The sequence below is a fragment of the Colobus angolensis genome, unplaced genomic scaffold (genome assembly GCF_000951035.1).
Source record: "Colobus angolensis palliatus isolate OR3802 unplaced genomic scaffold, Cang.pa_1.0 Scaffold437, whole genome shotgun sequence".
Classification (NCBI taxonomy): Eukaryota; Metazoa; Chordata; class Mammalia; order Primates; family Cercopithecidae; genus Colobus; species Colobus angolensis.
In genome coordinates this window covers 412,599-424,657 of record NW_012117788.1, presented here as the reverse complement: position 1 = coordinate 424,657, position 12,059 = coordinate 412,599, and the positions used below count along the sequence as shown (strand labels likewise).

Genomic DNA, 12,059 nt, shown 5'->3' with positions numbered 1-12,059 from the left:
GTCCCAGCTACTCCGGAGGCTGAGGCAGGAGAATGGCGTGAACCCGGGAGGCGGAGCTTGCAGTGAGCTGAGATCCGGCCACTGCACTCCAGTCCGGGTGACAGAGCGAGACTCCGCCTCAAAAAAAAAAAAAAAGAAAGTAGTTTAAATAGAGGGCTGTCTGGAAGCAACTGGATGGATTAGAGTGCCTTTCATTCAACAGGTATCTTTCCAGTGCTTCTATACTGCCAGCTACTATTCTAGGTACCTGGGATACATTTACGAATAAAACAAAGATCTTTGTCCTCATGCAGCTTACATTCTAGTGGAGGAAGACAGACGAAAAACAATGAACATAATATATAAATTGTGAAGTGATAAATACTGCAGAAGAAATTTAGAAAGCAGTCAAGGGGCCTCCAGGTAACACAGTAAGGATAATCTGAAGTATTAAACGATCGCAAAAAGCCTCATTATAAAAGTGAAATCTAAGCAAAGACTTGAAGGGAGTGAAGCAGTTAACTAGCAGATATAAAGGGAACAGACAAAGCAAAGGCTCCAAGTCAGAAGCATGCCTGGAGCATTTGAGGAGAATAAGGAATGACGTGTGGCTAAAGCAAAGTGAACCAGCAGGGAGAAGTAAAGGAACTCAGGGAGGCAACAGGAGCCCTCTTATCTTTACTATCCCATATAATAATAACTGTGACATCATAAACTGCTTTGTATTCAAAGCGTTTCAAGCTGAATTTCCCTGAGTCATGATATACCTGCGTGGATCCAGTCATGATGTCCCACCTAGTTCTGGTGATTAGTAGCAGCCAGGATACTGCCATGACAAAGGAATAAACTACCTCACAAAGAAAATAAAACCATTACTTTGGCTCCATGCATACAATACTCTAACAATCTAACCAAAAAACTCACAAAACCTAATACCTGTTTTTCTTTGGCTGGCAGATGCAAAGATTATCATGCATAATTAAAAAATACAAACCAGGCAGAGCATAGTGGCTCATGCCTGTAATCCCAGTACTTTCGGAGGCCAAGGCAAGTGGATTACCTGAGGTCGGGAGTTCGAAACCAGCCTGGTCAACATGGGGAAACCCCATCTCTACTAAAAATATAAAAATTAGCTAGGCATGGTGGCAGGCACCTGTAATCCCAGGTACTTGGGAGGCTGAGGCAGGAGAATCACCTGAACCTAGGAGGCAGGGGTTGCAGTGAGCTGGGATCACGCCACTGCACTCCAGCCTGGGCAACACAGCAAGACTCTGTCTCAAAAATAAATAAAAATAAAAAAATCAACCATTGACTCCAAACATTTACCATGTAGTGCATCACAACACTGTCCCCAGAAATATCACTATGAACCATGCTCTGTAAAAAGACACACAGCATGCACTTGACAAGCCCTTTATCAAACCTTGACCAAAAAGTAGTATCGCTCAAGCCCAAAACGGCTGGGAACAGAGACAGTTTTAACATACCTGGGGAACAGTCTTCTACTTAAAAGCTCCCTCTAAAAAAATCCACTAAAACGACAGGAAACAAACAAAAAGGCATCCTCTCAAGCGGTCAAATAGACCAAGAAAGGAACCAAATACAAAAAATGTAAACAATATTTTGAAGCTAGTGATAACTAACAAGCCAAAACAATAACAAAAACAGACAAACAAAAATTACAAGTTTAAAACTAAGTGCCTTGCAACAGAAGAAAACCAGAGAAGCTTCTGCAACATAGAATCTGGAAAGGCTTAAGAGGACCTCCTTCCTCCCTTTTCTAAAACAAGGAAAAAAAAAAGAAAGTCTTAAGAAGTATTTAAGCAGCAGTAACTAAATGTAGCGGTGGCAATGCAGCAGAGAACAGAATTGTGAAAACCTGTATAAAAGCACTTAGACCTCTTCCAGGCAACTATCCCTCTCCAACCCCAGCAGAAAACTGGAGATTTACTCCCAGCACAGTAAGGGATGCTAAACTAGGAAAGCTATAGGTAAGTAAACTAGAGGACCAGCCTAACATGTCTAACATCTAACTAATAAAGAGTCCAAAAGAAGAGAAAAAAAAATGAGTACACAAAATTATCAAAGAATACAGGAAAAATTAGAAGAATCGAAAGAAATGAGTTATCAGATTAGAAAGGTTATTGAGAGCCATAAAAACAGTGAACAAAAATAAACACATACCAATGCATATCACTGTGAAATTTCAAAGCCCTGGGAATAAAGATAACATCCTAAATCTTCAAGAAAAAAAAAAGTCACAAAAAAGAATTAATATAGCATCGTTCTTCTCACCAAGACAACAGAGTCAAGCTTTCAAAATACTGAAGTAAAATGATTTACAATCTAGACTTTTAAACCCCACCAAACTACAAAGTATAAGAGTATGGCCAGGCGCGGTGGCTCAAGCCTGTAATCCCAGCACTCTGGGAGGCCGAGACGGGCGGATCACGAGGTCAGGAGATCAAGACCATCCTGGCTAACACGGTGAAACCCCGTCTCTACTAAAAAATACAAAAAACTAGCCGGGTGAGGTGGCGGCGCCTGTAGTCCCAGCTACCCGGGAGGCTGAGGCAGGAGAATGGCGTGAACCCGGGAGGCGGAGCTTGCAGTGAGCTGAGATCCGGCCACAGCACTCCAGCCTGGGTGACAGAGCGAGACTCCGTCTCAAAAAAAAAAAAAAAAGAGTAGAACATTTGTACACAAGTAAAAGGTCCTAAAAAATGTATATCCCATTAACCACCTTTCTCATGAAACTAGCAGAAGAAATGTTTCACCAAAATGAGAGTAGACCAAGTAAAAGGAAGACTTACAACAAGGAAAAGAGGCCAAGGAATTCCCAGAATGACAGCAGTAAAAGGAATTTCCAGACTCACAGCTGACCTTAAAAAAAAATCCAGTCAGGATTTGAGAGTAAAAAAGACTCCAGGAAGAATGGCTCCAAGAAAATAAAGCTGATAGATTATCTGATGGGTAGAAGCATACTGAGAGATGTATACTTCTACTGGGAAATATATTTTTCATGGTATTAATTTTAGATTAATAAAAAATTAATGTAACTACACTAGAAGGGGGATGATGGACATAAACATGGGAAGATTTACACCCATCCTCTTACACTCATTCTCCATCTTTAACAGGAGGAAATCAGTATATGATATTTAAAATCCAGAAATGAAGAAACAGCATAACGAGCATATTACTTGGAAATACGAAGATCAAAATCAGAAACAGCTAAAAGAACTGAAAGTGATTAGTTCTAAGGAGTAGGAATGGGGTGGAGATGAAGGGAGATGCTGATTTTCATTTTAAGCCGCCTTTTTTTTTTTTTTTTTTTTTTTTTTAATAGACAGGGTCTTATTCTGTTGCCCAGGCGGTGCAATCAGAGGTCACTGGAGCCCCGAACTCCTGGACTCAAGGGATCTCCCAGCTTCAGCTTCTCAAGTAGCTGTGACTACAGGCACGTGCCACCACACCCAGCTAATTTGTTTACGTTATTTGTAGAGACGGGGTCTCCCTATGTCTAGACTGGCAGGTTGATCTAGAATTCCTGGGCTCAAATGATCTTCTTGCCTTGGCCTCCCAAAGTGCTGGGATTACAAGTATGAGCTCACTATACCCAGCCAAAGCCTTGTTTTTTAAAAGTGTACTACTTCAATAAAAATAAAAATGTTTTGATGAGAAGGGCTAGACTGAATGCTTCTTGCTGAAGTGGTTATAAAAACTGTAATTATTCCACTGGGCGCGGTGGCTCACACCTGTAATCCCAGCACTTTAGGAGGCCAAGGCGGGCGGATCACAAGGTCAGGAGATCAAGACCATGCTGGCTAACACAGTGAAACCCCGTCTCTACTAAAAATACAAAAAATTAGCCGGGCGTGGTGGCGGGTGCCTGTACTCCCAGCTATGGGAGGCTGAGGCAGGAGAATGGCATGAACCAAGATCGTGCCACTGCACTCCAGCCTGGGTGACACAGAGAGACTCTGTCTCAAAAATAAAATAAAATAAAATAAAAAATAAACTGTAATTATTCATATAGAAGTCCATTAAAATACAGGCATTCCAAGTAATACTTTTTATCATCAAAAATAATAGGGAGAAAGATGAGGTGATTGAATCAAAACAGGAAACCAACACATTGATGACTTAATGACTCAGAAGACTGAAAATCTGCTTCCCGTCAAAAAGCAATAGTTATCATAGTATTTTCAAATCATATCTATAAAAAAAACTCAATAGATGCCAACAAACTGTCAGCCAAAAATTATTGGTTTTTTTTTAAAAAAGGGCGCACCTAACAACCTTAAAACACCTGAACTCTCAGTATTCTGTGCAGTTTTCAGCCCAAGCCTCTTGCTAGAATAAAACCCCATGTTAATGAAATAAATAGTCACCCACTGACAACGGCCAGAATAAATTACCTTTGTGAAGAAGTATTGACTGGAAAGGAGATGAAAGAACCCACTAGAGTGCTATAAAAATGTTATATATCTTGATCTACGTGGTGGCTACAAAACAGGTGTATACATATATGAAGATTTATTGAACTGTACACTTAAAATTTGTGCATTACACTGTAAGTTACACCTCAATGTAAAAGAAAAAAAGTTAATCTGAGAAGCAGCAATCTCACAATGACATTCAGGGAACAAAGTATTATAAACAAAACTAACTACAAATCAGTTTGTCTGCCTTTTAGCTTTAAATCTCAGTTTTGCAAGCATTCTCACAGGTTAGGGGCAAGAGATGTCCATGAGGACTTTAAAAAACCCACAAAAGACAAGACTCCAATAAACCCTCAGATAAGCACACTTAACCTTTAATCACAACGTATTTTCAACAAGTTTTCTGAATATTTAAACAAAGTGCACTTTATTAGTAGTATGAACCTTAAAAGGAAATTAGTTTCTCAAGATGGAGTTAAACAGTCTGGATGAGCAGTGTTGTAAGGAGAACTGTGAACAACTAAGTATTGAGCCTAGGTTACCTCTAAAAGCCCCTTCCCGATTTTGAAATCCACGACTTTAGAAAATCAGAAAAATGCGGCCGGGCATGGTGGCTCACACCTGTAATCCCAGCATTTTGGGAGGCTAAGATAGGAGATCACTTGAGATCAGGAGTTTGTGATCAGCCTGGCCAACATGATGAAACCCTGTCTCTACTATAAATACAAAAAGTAGCCGGGTGTGGTGGCATGTGCCTGTAGTCCCAGCTGCTCCTGAGGCTGAGTCAGGAGAATCGCTTGAACCCAGGAAGCGAGAGGTTACAGTGAGCTGAGATCGCGCCTCTAGCCTGGGTGACAGAGGGAAACTCCATCTCCAAAAAAAATGTATTTAGCTTACCATCAGATTAAACCTAAGGTTTACCTTTTAAATGGAAAATCACAGACAGAGAAAGTTTCAATAGATTACTACTCATACTATTAATAAACACTTACTCTAGTAAATTCCTTAGGGTATTTATGAAAATAGAGATAAATATTGGCCAGGCACAGTGGCTCACACCTATAATCCCTACACTTTGGGAGGCCAAGGTGGGCAGATCATTTGAGGTCAGGAGTTCAAGACCAGCTTGGCCAACATGGTAAAAACCCCATCTTTACTAAAAATACAAAAATTAGCCGGGTGTGGTGGTGCACACCTGTAATCACAGCTACTAAGGAGGCTGAGGCACAAGAATCGCTTCAACCTGGGAGGTGGAGGTTGCAGTGAGCCAAGCTTGTGCCACTGCATTCCAGTCTGGGCAACAAAGCGAGACTCTGTCTTAAAAAAAAAAAAAAAAAAGTAGAAAGAGCTTCATTAAAGAGTACCACAACATATATATTGTTATTAATGATAAAATAATCTTTGAAAAAAAATTTTTTGAGACAGAGTTTCACTCCTGTTGCCCAGGCTGGAGTGCAGTGGTACCATCTCAACTCACTGCAACCTCCACCTCCCGGTTTCAACCTATCTCCTAACTCAGCCTCCTGAGCAGCCTCCCGCGCAGCTGGAATTACAGGTGCCCATCACCACGCCTGGCTAATTTTTGGTATTTTTAGTAGAGACAGGCTTTTTGTTTTTTGGAGACGGAGTTTTGCTGCTCTTGTTGCCCAGGCTGGAGTGCAATAGCGTGATCTCGGCTCATTACAACCTCCACCGCTTGGGTTCAAGCGATTCTCCTGCCTCAGCCACCCAAGTAGCTGAGATCACAGGAACGCGCTACCACGTCTGGCTAATTTTGTATCTTTAGTAGAGACGGGGTTTCTCCATGTTGGTGAGGCTGGTCTCGAACTCCCAACCTCAAGTGATCTGCCCGCCTCAGCCTCCCAAATTGCTGGGATTACAGGCGTGAGCCCCTGTGCCCAGCCAAGACAGGTTTTCACCATGTTGGCCAGGCTGGTCTCGAACTCCTGACCTCAGGTGATCCATCCACCTCAGTCTTCCAAAGTGCTGGGATTACAGGCATCAGCCACAGCACCCAGATAATTTTTGAAACTTTTTTGTATTTTATTCATGCTATACTCAAACACATTCAGAATCTTAAACAGCATCATACAGCAAAACTAAGTAGGTAAGTTTTGACTGAATAAAAATTTCGAAAAAGCAAATTATTAAAATGAATTTTTATCCTAATAATTCCCTATAAGAAACCCACCACTCAAATTTAGTATAATTTGTTTTTTAGTACCATATGTTTTCATATAACCACACTAGACAATTCTTGGCACAGTACTTACTAACATCATTACCTGATTTAAAAAAGTCCCAAGCTGTATTTTAGCATAAGACCATACTTCCCAAATTTTTTGTAAGAGAATTCTGACCTGACACTAATTTTAAAATGTATCATAAAAGATAATTTAACTATGGTTACTCTGTTTGTTTGGAAACAGGGTCTTGCTCTGTCACCCAGGCTGGAATGCAGTGGTGTGATGACAGCTCACTGCAGTCTTGACCTCCCAGGCTCAAGCAATCCTCCTGCCTCAGCCTCCTGATTAGCTGTGACTACAGGAGTCCACCACCATGCCAGGATTATTTATTTTTTAATTTTTTGTAGAGATGGGAGTCTCACTATGTTGCCTAGGCTGGTCTCGAACTCCTAGGTTCAAGCAATCCTTCCACCTCAGCCTCCCAAAGTGCTGGGATTATAGGCATTAGCCACCACATACCACGAATTATTCTCACGTTTTTCCTTAAAAGTGAAATCTTCCTGGCCAGGCACAGTGACCCATGCATGTAATCCCAGCACTTTGGGAGGCCGAGGCGGGTGGATCACCTGAGGTCAGGAGTTCGAGTCCAGCCTAACCAACATGGAGAAATCCTCTCTCTACTAAAAATACAAAATTAGCCAGGTGTGGTGGCGGGCACCTGTAATCCCAGGTCTTTGGGAGGCTGGGCAGGAGAATCACTGGAACCCGGGAGGTGGAGGTTGCAGTGAGTCCAGATCGCACCACTGCACTCCAGCCTGGGCAGTGATGCCATCTCAAAAAAAAAAAAAAAAGTGAAATCTTCCAAAAGTAACTGCAATTTAAATAAGAATAAATTTTTATTTCAAAATAGTATATAAATTATAAGATATGAAAGGCCACAAAAAGAAGTTTTATAAAATTTCTCAGATAATTAAGCAACAATAAATTTGTATTACTGTATTAACAAAACATATTTCAGCCAGGTGTGGTGGCTCATGTGTGAAATCTGTAATCCCAGCACTTTGGGAGGTCGAGGTGGGCGGATCACAAGGTCATAAGTTCGAGACCAGCCTGACCAACATAGTGAAATCCCATCTCTACTAAAAAATACAAAATTAGCCAGGCGTGTTGGCACATGCCTGTAATCCCAGCTACTCAGGAGGCTGAGGAAGGAGAACTGCTTGACCCCGGGAGGTGGAGGTTGCAGTGAGCCAAGATCAGGCCGTTGCACTCCAGCCTGGACAACAAGAGCAACTCCATCTCAAAAAAAAAAAAAGGAAAAAAGCATATTTCAAGGTTATTACAATCTCAGCTTGCAGGTCAGTTTTTTTCATATTAGGGAATATAATGTTAAAAAGTTAACACAATTTGGGCAAAAACTTGTCTAAACTCTTCACCATTAAGTTTCTGAGCTGTTGTTCATCCTACTGAATAATGATAGCCTCGGTTAGCCATTAACACTACATACAGGTATTAACAAAACTAATATATACCACACATAAGAATGCTGAGAAACATGAGTCCCTTTAATATGCCAGATTTTCTTTCTTTTTTTTTTTTTTGAGACAGGGTCTCACTCCTGTGACCAAGGTTGAAGTGTAGTGGTACAACCACAGCTCACTGCAGCCCTGACTTTTCGGACTCGCGATCCTCCCACCCTAGCCTCCTGAGTGGCTGAGACTACAGGTGTGCACCCACGCCCAGTTAGCTTTTCTGTATTTTTAGTAGAGATAGGGTTTCAGCATGTTGCCCAGGCTAGTCTCTAACTCCTAGGCTCAAGTGATCCTCCCACCTCAACCTCTTATAGTGCTGGGATTACAGGCATGAGCCACCGTGCCTGGGCCAAATTTTCAATTAAGTAACAAAAAAAGATGACAAGCTCAATACAGAACATTGTACACTCAGCACAAGATAATATTAGCAGGCTAGAGTAATTTATTTTGCATACTGTATGTCACAGAGCCTGATAAATATTAATATTTGGTAATTACATATTAATCTCAACAAATATAAAATAACTTTTAAAGACAACTTTGAGATCTCTCATTTCCATTTATTCAAATGGGCATTTCATTGTCCTTTTTGAGACGGAGTTTTGCTCTTGTTGCCCAGGCTGGAGTGCAATGGCACGATCTTGGCTCACCACAACCTCCACCTTCTGGGTTCAAGCAATTCTCCTGCCTCAGCCTCCTGAGTAGCTGGGAATACAGGCGTGCACCACCACACCCGGCTAGTGCATTTCATTGTCAAACAAATCTTCCACTGGAAGCAATGTTTACCACCAAATGTATTTGATATTCCTAAACTAACAAGCCTGTGCTCTCATTTCTAAACCAGTATTAGCCTCACCTTGCTCAAAGCATACAGATCCAGGATTTTTCTCTCTACCACAGGGATCTTCAGAGTAGATCCTTGAAGTTCCCAAAATTTTGCTAGTTGATCCAAGAAATCCAGTCTCACTCTGGTCATTGCCTAAGATTATTAAAATACAGAAATAAAAACTAAGTTACGATTGAAATGAATGAGTATAATAGAGCAGGGGTCCCCAACCCCCAGGCTATGGACTGGTACCCATCAGCAGTCTGTTAGGAACCCAGCCGCACAGCAGGAGTGAGCAGCGGCAGGAGGCAAGCATTACCACCCACTCCACTGTGAACTGCACATGAGGGATTTAGGTTGTGTGCGCCTTTTGAGAATCTAATGCTTGATGATCCGAGGTGGAACAGTTTCATCCCAAAACCATCCTCCATATTCCCATCCATCCATGGATAAACTGTCTTCCATGAAACCAGTCCTTGGTGCCAAAAAGGTCTGGGACTGCTGTAATAGAGGTATTCATTTCTCTAAAGAAATTCAAAGACTTTTCATTATTGCTTATTTCAACCCTGTAAAACTAGCCAATAATAAAGAGGCAAAAGACTTCTAATAAACTGTATTTATTCAGGCAAAAAGGTCACTCTGATTTACGTAAAAAGTGGTCATACTAGCAACCAAAACAATTTTTGTAAGTTGGTTTAACTTTATGCTGATCAGAAAATTCAGTAAATCGAATTCTCCTCAGTCTCTAACATTTTGTCATTTCATCCACAGGTAACATGCACACTTTAGGTGCGTCAACTCTATACCTCACTGATACTAATATTCTTTTTCAAGCATCTAATTACAAGAGACTAAAAAGAAAAAATATGTATTTGCGGCCAGGCGCAGTGACTCATGCCTGTAATCCCAGCACTCCGGGAGGCCAAGGCGGGCGGATCACCTGAGGTCAGGAGTTCCAGACCAGCCTGGTCAACATTACAAAACTCCATCTCTACTAAAAATACAAAAATTAGCCAGGCATGGTTGTTGTAACCCCAGCTACTAGGGAGGCTGAGGCAGGAGAATCACTTGAACCCAGGAGGTGGAGGTAGAAGTGAGCCAAGATCGTGCCACTGCACTCCAGCCTGGGTGACAGAGCGAGACTCGGTCTAAAAAAAAAAAAAAAATTATATATTAAACTCTCAAATATTTTGGGGGTGAAAAAACACTTCAGAATGACATAATAAACCTCTGCTATCAATAGTTTTCCTTCTGTACTCTAAAAGTTTTCATATCACAAAGAAGAACCTTCTGAAAATCCGCAGACAGGAAAAACAGTAAGACATAAATAGACTTCCATTTAGAAAATTTAAGATACATTAGTAATGTTTAAAGGCAGATCTTAATAAATCAGATTAACACTCCTGGCAAAGTTGCACTGAAACCAAAACCAAAACAAAACAAAACAAACTTTGAAAACTAGGGTTTTAAAACAGAATTTAAAAATCCATTTTCCAAGAACCAAGGGAGACAGAAATCTTCGGAGATTAACAAAACTTTCAGTACAGTAAGAAACACTAGAGAAAGTAGAATTTAAGAACTCTAAGTCTCTGAAGCCAAGCATTGAACATTTCCACTAGAAAAACAGGGCTAGAGATAGTTTCTCATGATCTCAGTTAAATGGAAAAACCATAACTACTTTGCACAATGTTTTAAAAATCACACCCTTCCTCCAAACATCAAGTAACTATTCAACACCAATTTCCAACTTCTCTATCTACAGCCCTAACACAAAGAATGAATCAGGAAGCAGAAATGGTGACAAAACACTTACCTCAAGTTCATTCAGGCGCTGGACTCTTGGAGTGAAACGAAAGCTTTTTACTTCACAGGCAAATGGAGGCTGCCAGTCCTAAATAGAAAGTTTTTTTTTAAAAAAACAGTGGTATTTAAGCAAGGAATGAGTTATTTATTCCCTTAAAGGGGGGTTTGCCATAAATCACGGTGCTAATAGATTAACTTATAAGACTTCTTTATTATAGAGACAGAATGAGCAATTCTTTTAGATAAAATAATTTTAATACAGGTTGAGTACCCCTCATCTGAAATGCTTGGGACCAGAAGTGTTTTGGATTTCAGATTTTTCCATATTTTGGAATATCTGCATATACATAAGGAGATATCTTGGAGAGAGAAACCAAGTCTAAATACAAAATTCTTTTGTTTCATATAGTTATACACATAGCCTAAAGGTAATTTTATGCAGTATTTTTAGTAATTTGGTGCATAACGTTTGCGTACACTGGACCATCAGAAAAGAAAAGTGTCACTAGCTCAGCCACCAGTGTGAACAATCTGTGGTTGTCTGGCATCACCATCATTTCTGACTGTGAATTTACATGCTACCAATAAACAATCATTTCCTTACACTTATTTCCACTTAAGTAGTTAACAGAAAAAATATAACATACCATTAATACAATGACAAAAAAAAATCTATTCAAGCTGGGTGCAGTAGCTCACACCTGTAACCCCAGCACATTGGGAGACTGAGGCAGGAGGATCGCTTGAGCCCAGGAGCTTCAGACCAGCCCAGGCAACAGAGCGAGACCCTGTCTCTATAAAAGAAAAATAATAATAATGTTTCAGGATAACTTGGTTTCAGATTTGGGAGGATTTCGGATTTGGAATTTTTAAAGTAGGGATGGATGCTCAACCTATATTACCCAGAGAAGCAATCCTCTTCAAACCAGTCCCACTGTTTACCTCCCACAATTATGCCTTCCCAAGTTACTCAAGCGGAATTCAATGAGGTCATGTACCACAAAACAGTGTCTAGTAAACATTCAGGTTTACCAAGATCAAAAAAAACCCAAAAAATTTAAAAAACCAAAAAGAGTAAAACTAAAAATTAAAAAGAAACTTTTAAAAAGAACAATTATTTAAACTTTTTCTTTTTTACTGTATGTGTAATGTGATAGAGCACTTTATGTTACACACAAGTTTTGTTCAAAGCCCGGCTTCTGGGAACCCAAATATTCAACAACAAAAAAAAGTAAGCAAACACACTGAAAAAGGACAATTTCCAGACTGTGATATAACTAAAATTAAA

At 40.3% G+C, this 12,059-nt stretch overlaps 1 protein-coding gene across 1 annotated transcript in view; it reads right to left on the bottom strand.

The window, feature by feature from the left end:
* Window positions 1–12,059, bottom strand: part of KDM5A (lysine (K)-specific demethylase 5A) — a 105,000-nt gene that overhangs the window by 90,185 nt on the left and 2,756 nt on the right. Inside the window, exons 2-3 of the mRNA XM_011957124.1 lie at window positions 10,782–10,859; window positions 8,999–9,121 (exon numbers count right to left, since the gene is read on the bottom strand). Of these exons, the coding sequence (XP_011812514.1) occupies window positions 8,999–9,121; window positions 10,782–10,859 (201 nt within the window). The remainder of the gene's footprint in view (window positions 1–8,998; window positions 9,122–10,781; window positions 10,860–12,059) is intronic.